Source organism: Delphinus delphis, chromosome 11 (genome assembly GCF_949987515.2).
Source record: "Delphinus delphis chromosome 11, mDelDel1.2, whole genome shotgun sequence".
Classification (NCBI taxonomy): domain Eukaryota; kingdom Metazoa; phylum Chordata; class Mammalia; order Artiodactyla; family Delphinidae; genus Delphinus; species Delphinus delphis.
Genome location: NC_082693.1, coordinates 84,138,112 through 84,150,695, shown reverse-complemented (window position 1 = coordinate 84,150,695; position 12,584 = coordinate 84,138,112). Strand labels below are relative to the sequence as shown.

The 12,584-nt window shown below is 43.0% G+C and overlaps 1 protein-coding gene across 2 annotated transcripts in view; it reads right to left on the bottom strand.

The window, feature by feature from the left end:
• Positions 1-12,584, bottom strand: part of STAB2 (stabilin 2) — a 162,721-nt gene that overhangs the window by 99,003 nt on the left and 51,134 nt on the right. For both annotated transcript variants that reach the window (XM_060025489.1, XM_060025488.1), the window contains 6 exons: positions 9,037-9,170; positions 7,074-7,156; positions 5,537-5,686; positions 4,139-4,282; positions 3,674-3,730; positions 3,399-3,524 (listed from right to left, as the gene is read on the bottom strand). In XM_060025489.1, coding sequence (XP_059881472.1) covers positions 3,399-3,524; positions 3,674-3,730; positions 4,139-4,282; positions 5,537-5,686; positions 7,074-7,156; positions 9,037-9,170 — 694 coding nt within the window. The remainder of the gene's footprint in view (positions 1-3,398; positions 3,525-3,673; positions 3,731-4,138; positions 4,283-5,536; positions 5,687-7,073; positions 7,157-9,036; positions 9,171-12,584) is intronic.

Genomic DNA, 12,584 nt, shown 5'->3' with positions numbered 1-12,584 from the left:
ACTTAGCCTCTGTGTCTTAACTTCCCCTTACAGCTACTTTAGGGTACCCAGAACTGAGGACTTGCAGGCAGAAGCAATCCCACTACACGTTTGGATGCTAAGTGGCAGAAAGGGTGGGAAAAAGTAGGGACCGCTGGAAAATATCAGACAGAAGTAGACTGCAAACTCCCAGAAGGCAGGGACTGGGTCTGTAACTGTGTCCCCGGCCAGCATAGTACAGGGCACACGACAGGACCTACATAAACATTTGTGCCAATAAGTAAAAACGAGGAGGGGAAGAGTCCTGAGAAGGGCACTGAACTGGACCTCAAGAACCTGAGTTTAATTGTGGTTCTGCTTCTGTGTGACCTTGAGCAAGCCACTCAGCACCTGTAGTCTGCAAAACAACAGGGTTTGTATGGACCCCTTCCACCCTCTAATTCTATACAAAGACCTGATAAACTGGATAATCCACTTCGAAAGCCTCAAGAATTAATTGGCGTTGGATCCTTTTTACAAGAAACGGGAGAATGAAAGGGACAACGGAATTGACCAGCATCACTGTGCCACCGTGTGTGCCTGCCACCTTATCTGGCCGGGGGCCATATCGTTCAGAGAGTTTAGTCCAGTTAGGCTCAGGGCGACAGGCTGTGCTTTCAGGTGCTGTCGCTGGAGAGCCTTTTGGAGCAGTGCATTCTTTCCTTTACGAGGACATTCATTTCCTACTTGCTGTTTTAGATGCAAACGAACAACAACAACAACAAAAACCAAGCCTTTCGGTGCCAGAGACAGAAAGGGAAAGGTTTTCTACCAAACTGTGACTATGACTTTGAACTCTGTAAATTCACCTCTTTTTGTCCCATTTAGCTTGCAAGGTTTTGTGAATTGGCAAGGGCTGGTCTCTTGCTCCCTTTGCTCTTATTTCTGTCTAGATGAAGTCATAAGCTGGGGTTTGTGATTGATAGCCATGGTCTCTGCAGGGATGGGATGGTTCAGAACTGAAATTTTGCTTCAGAGAGAAGCAGAAAGATACACTGGAAAGGAAACGATGCATTCCCAAAGCAGAATTAGAAAGTATTCTTCTGAGGAAATCATTTTTTTTCCATTTCATTGGCACATAACTGATGGGGATCTTCTTGTCTCCAGCTAAGGTTCCTCCCTGAAGATAAAGCTAAAGGATGCTCTTAAGATGGGTGGAGAGAGAAGGAGCTTCCCATAGGTTGAGGAATTTTAACCCACACTGACTCTGGACCAGAGAAACTGGTAGAAATGATTGTTCTATTCCTCACCTAGAAGTTGAAGTGGAAAACTGTTTTAGACTCAGGATAAAGAGACTTGGGGTTTTATATTCTTTGCGAGCAGAAAGATACTGCCTTTGAGAGAAATGAGATTGAGAGCCAGGGGCAATGGTGTGCTGGTAAATCCCTTCTATGGGGAAGAAAATAAGCCCCGATTTATAGTGTTGGCCAATTTCCATGGTGTCAATATTCCTACCAGAGGCTGATTTCAAGCTACCGATGGGATCTCACTAAACGAGAAGAGACATATCTACTCTCGAGAGCCTGAGTGAGGCAGCTCCAGGCAGCTACAAGGAGAAAGAGGGGAGCTTCCCGAGCCAAGGTACTTGACAGAAAAGCAGGGAGGCTGATCTTTTCTGTCCTAGTCTAAAGGCTTTGTTTTAATTTTAAATGTACCCGATTAGGTGTCTGAGAACTCCTTTATTATTATCAAAAATATATGTATCAAATTAGAAGCTATGCATTCAGAGAAGCCATATAATCTCAGAATTTTAATACCTTCCCAGGGGAGAAATGATGACGTCTTGGATTTAAAATTAAATATGAATGTGAGTTCTAAAGAGAAGAATGTTAGTTTTCCTGTAATAGCTAGGTTTCCGGAAACTTGTGTGTGAATCATATTTTTAAAATAACACCCTAGTTTAAAGGCACTGGGAAATCTGACTTTTTAAATGGAAACCTGTAGCAAACCTTCACATATCAATACGTTTAACATCTGTTTGTAATGTAAGAGATTACCCTCTGACTTAGTTCCTTGATACCTATTTTTTTTTAATCCAAAGTATTCTGAATGCAAGATATCCTGTAGGTACCTGAAAGTATCCCAGAAAGGGAATGTGAGCCTCTACATCATTCAGGCAACAAGTTTCTGAGTGCCAAAAAACAGTGTGGGGCTTCCTGGTGGCGCAGTGGTTGAGAGTCCGCTTGCCAATGCAGGGGACGCGGGTTCGTGCCCTGGTCCGGGGGGATCCCACGTGCCACGGAGCGGCTGGGCCCGTGGGCCATGGCCGCTGGGCCTGCGCATCCGGAGCCTGTGCTCCACAACAGGAGAGGCCACGGCAGTGAGAGGCCTGTGTACCGCAAAAAAAAAAAAACCAAAACAAAAAAACCCCGAAAAAACAAAACAAAACAAAAAAATAGTGTGACCTGGGATACCTGAGTTAGAAAGTTGGTGCTTACCAAAATGTCTATTTCTGGACCTCATTCCACTGCCATGATATCAGAATGCTTGAGGTGAGCTTCTGGAATCAGCTTATTTAACAAGCTCCATGGGTAATTCTTAAGCATACTAAAGTTTGGGGATCACTACTCTAAAAGATTCAGACCCCCTCATTCTATATAGTCAACACTGATCTATATGAGGTCATAGGTAGTTTTGCCCCATTGCCAAGATGGTAGCAGGGCCTCAGGGTACTGAAAGAAAGCCTGTGGTCCTTCCGGTAATTCCACTATTTGACATTCTAATGAAAAAAAATTCCATAATTAGCTAACCTTCTTTTCAGTTTAAGGCTGATATTTCTGGAAGAGGAAACACTTTAAATGGTATCAGTCATTTATACCCTAGAGTGAAAGAGTAAAAAATCTCCTTTCTTGAGGAGGACGTGAGAGAATTGAAGGTTTATGGTGTATAAGGAGAGGGTTATTGTGGAGAGAACTGAAAACAACAGAAAGGAGAGTCGGGAGCCCCTAAAAATAACATTTATTCCTTTTAAGTTTAGCCTAGACCTGGCCCAGAATGCCCTACATTAGGCTTCATTTTCTAGATGATTTTAGAGTTGTAGGGAACTTAAAATTATGATTTTGCTATTAAGAAATATTAGAAAAGCCAGGACAAACCAACCATTCAGAGCTGGGGTTGCATATAGATTCTATTTCCTGTGCCCAGCCTGATCCACTGGTCTTTTAGCTACTTGGAACTCTACTGAGGAGACTGTAGCCACATCTAGGCTTAGCTCCAGAGTACAGTGATTGATTAATGATGTCTGCCTTTGTTTTGCAGAAGGGTAGAGGGTGATACATGTGCTACTTATTTGTCATCCTTAATTTAGAAAAAGCCTGTATGGACAGAGACTGAAGCAGTGATCCTGACATGACACCATTAGAGTCAGCAGGATACAATACCTCTGAAGAAAGGAGATAATCGAGAGTGCCGTCCTTCATGCTATTCAATGCTTCATCACTTGGAACAAAAACGGTATATGGTCCACCAATCCCATCCTCATCTAAGACATGTCCCACACTGGTTTCCTGCATTTGAGAAATGAAAATGTATATCTGCAACCTATCTCAGATAAATATCTGAATTCCCCAGCAAGTATTTATAATTGATCCCCCCTGCTAATTTTCCAAAGGACTGGACATAAAACACTTTCTAGAAATTCATGAAAAGTACATACCTCTAACAAAGATCTGAACTTGCTGTATCTTGGTTGTAGCATTGTCATTATGGTTTGCTAAAAAGAGACATCTTGCTTAAAATTCAGTGAAAAAAAATAAGGTGGTTTAGGAAATATTTAGATGCTCTAACATGAAAAGACTGATGACAGAGTTTACACGTAAGTGTGGATCTCCTCCATAAAGCACAAGGGGTAAATTTTCACGACAGCTGGTCTGAGTTGTCAGGTGTGACTATGAAAAAGGTCACAAAATCAACATCTTTCCTACGCTTACGATATGCCTTTCTCTCTCTCTCAGAGGTGCCCAGAATGCTACTAAAAACAGAAATTATCCCATTTTCCCCATGGTTGGGGTCCTAGTACAAGCACATAGTGCTGGCGTTCATTTTCTTTTTGGGAGTGACTCTCCAGGGAGCAAAGGGAGATGGATTTGAGGTGACGTCACTTTTACCTGAAATATCTCACCTCAGTATTGCTCTCAAACGTGGGCGCCACCTTGTCCATGGCTCTGTCGAGGATGTGCAGGAGCCCGTTGGAAGCAATTATGTTCCCTTGTATAATTTTTACCTTCTTTTTGCCTCCATAGAGTTTAAGCTTCAGGTGTCTGTCCTAAAACACCAAGGAAAAATAAAAATTAATGTGTGCCCTTGAAAAATCGAGCACTGGATTAGAAGAAGTCTTCAATCCTTGGGTTCTGCCACTTATTGGCTGTGTGACCTTGGATGAGTTACTTATCCCCAAAATGCGAATGATGGTTTCTGCTCAGTTGAGTTCACAGGTCTTTCATTAAGATCAAATGAGATAACATATGAAATCACCTCTGACTACCAGTGATTGCTAAATGAGAATAAGGCATTACAGTCTCCCCGCCATAGATGGCAAGCTACAAAAAGGCCCCAAACTATTCAATTTATCGCAAATTCATTACCTACTTTAGTGTCTTGGACAGAAGAGGCACACAATAAAACATATTTGTTGAATGAATAAAGGAATGAATGCATGTCCTTGTGAGAAAGGAAACCACATCTTCCTCTGTCTGTCTGTCCGTCCATCCATCCATCCATCCATCCTCACACGCACACAGTACAACCCACTGGTGAACGATTCAGGCTTTGGGGTCAGGCAGACCTGCTCTTGAATCGTGGCTCTGGCCCTTACTGTGCTACCTCTCAGTTTTCCCATTGGAAAAGCCTTCACAGGGCTGTTGTGAGCCTTATGTAACACAAATCCAGATTTACCCCAGTACCTTGCACATAGTAAGTGCTCATTAATCTATCAACTATTGATGTTTGGTGAAATGCAACAGGATAGGTCATAACCCCTCCCCCCATACACTCTCTCTGTTGACTGACCATGTGCCCTTCAGCTCAGTAGAATCACAAAAAGAGTTATTTGTGAAAGAGGAGGAAGATATTTTAAAAACAAAACGGAATTGATGGCACTGATTGATGCAGTGTTGAGTTGGAGAGAATGGATAAACCCTGGCAATCTAAAACAAACAATCCATTTCCTTTCGTAAGAGGAGTGCTGATCTGCTGATGCTTCCAGGAAAAAGGTTTACTGTAAATTTCTCCTTCCTGCTGGCAGTTGAATGATGGTTGCCTTGAAAACTAATTCAGACCAGAGCAAAATCACTTTACAATTCCCTTCCCGTAACAGCCCACCCCTCTCCCACCTGACCCTTTCCAGTGCTGTTCTCCATTTCTTTCCTGTGTAGGGAAGCGCTCTGACAAATAAGGAACAAGGAAAGAAGTTCTTTGGAACCTTTCACGACCCCCGGACACCAAGAGAGAGCTGGCTATGGCCATCGACTCAGTGAGCGGCTTCATTCTGGGAGTGAAAATCAGAGAGACCCTCACCTACCTTATCATCACTGAAGACTTCCCCTGACTTTCCGGTCAAAGTATAGAATGTGTCTGTATTATTCATTTGCTCGGTGCTCATCTGTCCAGCAATTATGTGGAGTTTCACAAAGTACTGAGCAGCTTCGTTATTCAGCAAAAGCTCTTTTACCTGAGAAAAGCAAGCCGATTCCTTCAGTCTCTACTGTGGTTTGAAGGGAAAAATGAGGTTTGTGATTCAGGTTATGATTTGTTTAGCATCAAAAACATCAAAGCTAGTTCACCCTGACTTGAGTTTGGGCTCTTTCAGATACAGATGACTTTCCCAGAGATAAGCTGCCCTAAGCCAGGCCTTAAAGGGAGCAGAAATCTAGAGGTGAGGCACGGTTGCTCTCAAACCATGGGGGGTGCTCTGGGAGGGAACCGGACATCGTGGGGAGAGCATAGCGCTGGGGCCGGGAGGACCAACGTGGTTGGCAGGTGCTGAGAGGTCAGTCATCTTGAGCCCAGGAAGCAGCTGGGAATGAAATGTGAAATTGTGTGAAAAGACCCAGTAGAGTGGACCGATGGAGCTTCTGAAGAGCAAAACTAAGATTTTCGAAATCCTTTGGATCAAACTGACTGACGTTTTGTCAATATTAGATTGTCAACAATCACTCAGAGACCTTTTCTCAACTGTGTAAATTCAATCTGTATATTAAACAAGAGACCACATGCAAAGTGTCTAGCCCAGATGCCTTCAATATTCACTAGTTCTCCTTCCCCACAGGAGACATGTGAGTGCATCTCTGAAGATTAATGACAGATTCATCTTGGACGGATGAATGGTGGTGGCATATTAGGAGGAGAGAGTCTGAAACTCGCTGGGTGTTAACTGACTGCAGCACAAATTATGATCACAAAGTATCTTGGATATTTTTGTGATCGTATATAAACCAATATAAACCAATTTCACACAAATCAGTGTGTTCATTACCTACATTAAACCAAATCTAACTATGGCACTGATACCATGGGAAACCTCCACTGGGCACTGTGGGTTTCATTCCCACTGGTTGACATTATCTGAGACGGCAGCTGCTCACACCGAAGACTACAATTCTCTTCTAGTTTCCCCTACCACTGTTACCACTTACGATGATTTTAAAGAAACAAATACCTAGCTGGTATGTTAATTTAATTCTTTCTGTGGGAAGTGAGCAGTTTTGCATTACGCAAATCTTATTTATCACGTGACTACAGTTAAGAAGCTTTAGTGATTACCCTTGAGGGGTAATGACTGGAAGGGGGCACTGGGGGAGTCTTGCTAGACACATCGACATGCACTTTGTGACAGTTCATTGAGTTGTGCACTTACTGTTTGTATACTATCCGTAAGGACGTTTTATTTTGCTCAAAGAATTTTATAAAAAAATTTGCATCTCATCATCAGTAGGTTTAATTTTAATGGGGTTTCCCACTTTAAATAAAGAGGGTACTACTGTCTGCTAAGGTTTTTTTTTTTTTTTTTTTTTTACATTAGTCCTTATTTATAAAACAAGGTTATTTAAAATACTTACATTGAATCCTTTTAATCCTTTGTCTGTCGGCAACAGCACGGTAAATGGTCCCAGGTTACTCAGTGGCCAAGCATAGGCTTTGTCTTAGGAGTTGAAATACACAAAGAAAGAAAACACTAAATGCGTCAGTAGCTCATGAGGAGTAAAATCAGGCAATGCCCCTTGTGGTCCACTTAGACCCTCTGACTCCTGAGCTTCTCCATTCTAATTGGTATTATGCAGGCCCTAGGTGAACTGGGAAGCTAAGAATGTGAGGCCCCCAAGTGTTCCTCACAACTGTGTGATTTTTCCTATAGCCACAGTCTTGACTCAAAGATACCCTGGGATGCGAGGGTCCATGAGGGTCATGTGACAACATTCTTGGACAACCTCTGCCTCTGTGCCTGACTTTCTGAGCTGTTGCCATCTCAGTGAGTGAAGATGCAGCCCTTGCTCCATCAGGGCCAGCTCAGAAGAGCCTCATTCTTGGGACTTCCCTGGTGGCTCAGTGGTTAAGAATCTGCCTGCCAATGCAGGGGACACAGGTTCGAGCCCTGGTCCGGGAGGATCCCACATGCCATGGAGCAACTAAGCCTGTGCGCCACAACTACTGAGCCTGCGTGCCACAACTACTGAAGCCTGCGGGCCTAGAGCTCGCGCTCCGCAACAAGAGAAGTCACTGCAATGAGAAGCCCGCTCGCCACAACTAGAGAAAGCCTGTGCGCAGCAACGAAGACCCAACGCAGCCAAACATAAATACTTAAAAAAAAAAAAAGCGCCTCATTCTTGGTTCAATGCTTTGTCATTGCCATCGTGAAATGCTCAATACTTTTTGAACACAGAAGCCCTGGTCTTTTCATTTTGTACTGGGCTCTAGAAATTTTATAGCTGGTCCTGTTCCATGCCCCTGGGGAGGCGTGGACAGCAGGATGGGCTCTGTGCTCTCACACAGGAGGCAGTGTGCCCCACACCCCATAAACCGGGCAGGTGACAGGGTGACTGGACTTTGTCCAGAGAAATGTCTAAAGGACACTGTCCCCCTTGTCTGCTCTCACTGATATTCTAAGAGTGTGTAGAGGAAGGCAGGAGAGCCCTGAGGTCTGCCAGTAATGCCTGACTCCCTGGGGGGTGTCCTGCAAAGAGCGGGTCATTTGTGTAGGAGGCACATTATTTGCGCTGAGAACACAGCACTGACCAGTGCAGAACACTTCCTCCTCCGCCCGTGCTCTTTCTGGGAAATCATGCTTGGTGACTGGTCAGTTCTAGATGATAATATTTTAAGGATTCTGTTGATTGCTCAAGCCTGTGTTTTATTTCCTGTCGACTGGCAAAATTTGTGTTTTATTGGAAATCTTGTCTAACGCTGTGATCAGCTATATTTCATTCTTATGGGAGTGTGAGGTCATGACCTCTAGAGGGTGTTTGGAAAGGCAGGAGGGTGTTTTAGGCTGTCACCCTGCCTGGGGGCTGGCAGAGAATGTGTCACTATAGACTGTTAGTGGTTGGGGGACCAAGGATGCTAAACACCCAGCGATATGTGAGATGGTTGGTCGCACACCGCCAAGACTCTGCCCCACATTCAAATGGCACCTTCACTGAGGAGCATGGATAGTGCCTCCCAGTACTACCTGCCAACGTTGTTTCCCATCTGGAGGACCCATAAGGTCAAGGGAAAGAGGATGGTTTCCATGCTCACATCGGTAGCTGCCTATCTCACTGTTGTTGCAGACCTGTTAATCGACGGTGACCCCAGCACCTTGTCCTTAGCTGCTGCATTGCTGGATCTCTTGGCACTAACTCTCATCTCCTTGGAACAGCTGCTTGTCCTTTTCCTCCCACTTGCCCTTCCTAGAAAGGGCTGATCCCAATAGACAAGACTTGCCTATCCCGCACACCCCTTTCTGAGTGACTGTGTGTCTGGCAGATGTCCTTGCCCATCAGAGGACTGCGCTTTCTGTGCAAATGTGCACCCATGGCTGTGTACCCAGGAGTGAGATGAAAGAGGTCAGCCTTCCTTGCCATTCTCCTCTGGGTTCAGTGTTTAATTCTCTGAGTCGCTCCATGATGTTTCCATAACACGTCGAGCCATCGCCAACGTAACCTTTGCGGCAAGTGCATCTACAGAGAGGGGGAAAACACACTTTCAGGGTCTCAAAGCCATTGGATGTTGAGGTCATACAGTCCAAACCCCTCACTGTGCAGATGGGGAAGACTGGGACAGTCAGACTGGATGCTCAGCGCGGGACAGAGACAAGGCCAGAAGAGTGGGACAAACACAAGTGAGCATTCCTAGTGTACTGGCTGACATAGAGCAGCCCCACAAGAAACGGATATTTAATAAATTATGTGTGTAAACACTAGATTATGTATGTAAATTATGTATGTAAATTATGTATGTAAACACTAGATCACTCTGTATATTCTTTTTTTTGCGGTACGCGGGCCTCTCACTGTTGTGGCCTCTCCCGTTGCGGAGCACAGGCTCCGGACGTGCAGGCTTAGCGGCCATGGCTCGCGGGCTCAGCTGCTCCGCGGCATGTGGGATCTTCCGGGACTGGGGCACCAACCCGCGTCCCCTGCATCGGCAGGCGGACTCCCAACCACTGCGCCACCAGGGAAGCCCTCTGTATATTCTTTGCCTCAGTATTTTTTCAAAGCATAAGCAAGAGCCCATGTATATCAGAAGCACTAGGAGTACTTACTATAAATGTAGAGTCTAGGTCCCCACTGCAGAACCACAAAATCAGAATAAGCTGCTGAAGCCAGCCTCAAGAGTCAGAGCTGTGGATCTGCTTGGAAGACTCTTCCCCTCCCTTTCCTTCCTGAGGTCTCTGCTCAACTGTGCCTTCCTAGGGAAACCTTCCTTGATTTTCCATCCCCTTCCTCATCCCTTTGTAGACTGTGTCGCCCTTAGTGTGCCATGTAGCTCCCAGTGCCATGTAGCTCTTTTCTGCAGCACCAGTCCCAGTTGTAATTTCAACCTAACCTGTGTGGTTTTTTGATTAAGATCTGCTTCCACATCTAATTTGAGAAAAGAGTAAGGACAAGGGCTATGTGTGTAATTATTCACTCTCGTAACCCCAAGATCTAGTACAGGGCTTGGTCCATAGTAGGTATTTAATTAATAGTTGTAAAATAAGTAGTAATTGAATTAAAAGAAATATGTAAACAATGAAAGTCACAGAATCGTATATGATAGTTTAGGTTCACAAAAGAAAAATGGAGTTAAAGATGCAGTTAAAAAGGCACTAGCAAAGACACAGACTGGCTGAATGGATACAAAAACAAGACCCATATATATGCTGTCTACAAGAGACCCACTTCAGACCTAGAGACACATACAGACCGGAAGTGAGGGGATGGCAAAAGATATTCCATGCAAATGGAAACCAAAAAAAGCTGGAGTAGCAATTCTCATATCAGACAAAATTGACTTTAAAACAAAGACTATTACAATAGAAAAAGAGGGACACTACATAATGATCAAGGGACCAATCCAGGAAGAAGTTATAACAATTGTAAATATTTATGCACCCAACATAGGAGCACCTCAATACATAAGGCAAATACTAACAGCCATAAAAGGGGAAATCGACAGTAACACATTCATAGTAGGGGACTTTAACACCCCACTTTCACCAATGGACAGATCATCCAAAATGAAAATAAATAAGGAAACACAAGCTTTAAATGATACATTAAACAAGATGGACTTCATTGATATTTATAGGACATTCCATCCAAAAACAACAGAATACACTTTCTTCTCAAGTGCTCATGGAACATTCTCCAGGGTAGATCATATCTTGGGTCACAGATCAAGCCTTGACAAATTTAAGAAAACTGAAATTGTATCAAATATCTTTTCTGACCACAACGCTATGAGACTAAATATCAATTACAGGAAAAGATCTGTAAAAAATACAAACACATGGAGGCTAAACAATACACTACTTAATAATGAAGTGATCACTGAAGAAATCAAAGAGGAAATCAAAAAATACCTAGAAACAAATGACAATGGAGACACGATGACCCAAAACCTATGGGATGCAGCAAAAGCAGTTCTAAGAGGGAAGTTTATAGCAATACAATCCTACTTAAGAAACAGTAAACATCTCGAATAAACAACCTAAACTTGCACCTAAAGCAATTAGAGAAAGAAGATCAAAAAACCTCAAAGTTAGCAGAAGGAAAGAAATCATAAAGATCAGATCAGAAATAAATGAAAAAGAAATGAAGGAAACGATAGCAAACATCAGTAAAACTAAAAGCTGGTTCTTTGAGAAGATAAACAAAATTGATAAACCATTAGCCAGACTCATCAAGAAAAAAAGGGAGAGGACTCAAACCAATAGAATTAGAAATGAAAAAGGAGAAGTAACAACTGACACTGCAGAAATACAAAAGATCATGAGACATTACTACAAGCAACTATATGCCAATAAAATGGACAACCTGGAGGAAATGGACAAATTCTTAGAAATGCACAACCTGCCAAGACTGAATCAGGAAGAAATAGAAAATATGAACAGACCAATCACAAGCACTGAAACTGAAACTGTGATTAAAAATTTTCCAACAAACAAAAGCCCAGGACCAGATGGCTTCACAGGCGAATTCTATCAAACATTCAGAGAAGAGCTAACACCTATCCTTCTCAAACTCTTCCAGAATATAGCAGAAGGAGGAACACTCCCAAACTCATTCTACGAGGCCACCATCACCCTGATACCAAAATCAGACAAAGATGTCACAAAGAAAGAAAACTCCAGGCCAATATCACTGATGAACATAGATGCAAAAATCCTCAACAAAATACTAGCAAACAGAATCCAACAGCACATTTAAAGGATCACACACCATGATCAAGTGGGGTTTATTCCAGGAATGCAAGAATTCTTCAATATACGCAAATCAATCAATGTGATACACTACACTAACAAACTGAAGGAGAAAAACCGTATGGTCATCTCAATAGATGCAGAGAAAGCTTTCGACAAAATTCAACACCGATTTATGATAAAAACCCTCCAGGAAGTAGGCATAGAGGGAACTTTCCTCAACATAATAAAGGCCATATATGACAAACCCTCAGCCAACATCGTCCTCGATGCTGAAAAACTGAAACCATTTCCACTAAGATCAGGAACAAGACAAGGTTGCCCACTCTCACCACTCTTATTCAACATGGTTTTGGAAGTTTTAGCCACAGCAACCACAGAAGAAAAGGAAATAAAAGGAATCCAAATCAGAAAAGAAGAAGTAAAGCTGTCACTGTTTGCAGATGACATGATACAATACATAGAGAATCCTAAAGATGCTACCAGAAAACTACTAGAGCTAAACAATGAATTTGGTAAAGTAGCAGGATACAAAATTAATGCACAGAACTCTCTGGCATTCCTATACACTAATGATGAAAAATCTGAAAGTGAAATCAAGAAAACACTCCCATTTACCACTGCAACAAAAAGAATAAACTATCTAGGAATAAACCTACCTAAGGAGACAAAAGACCTCTATGCAGAA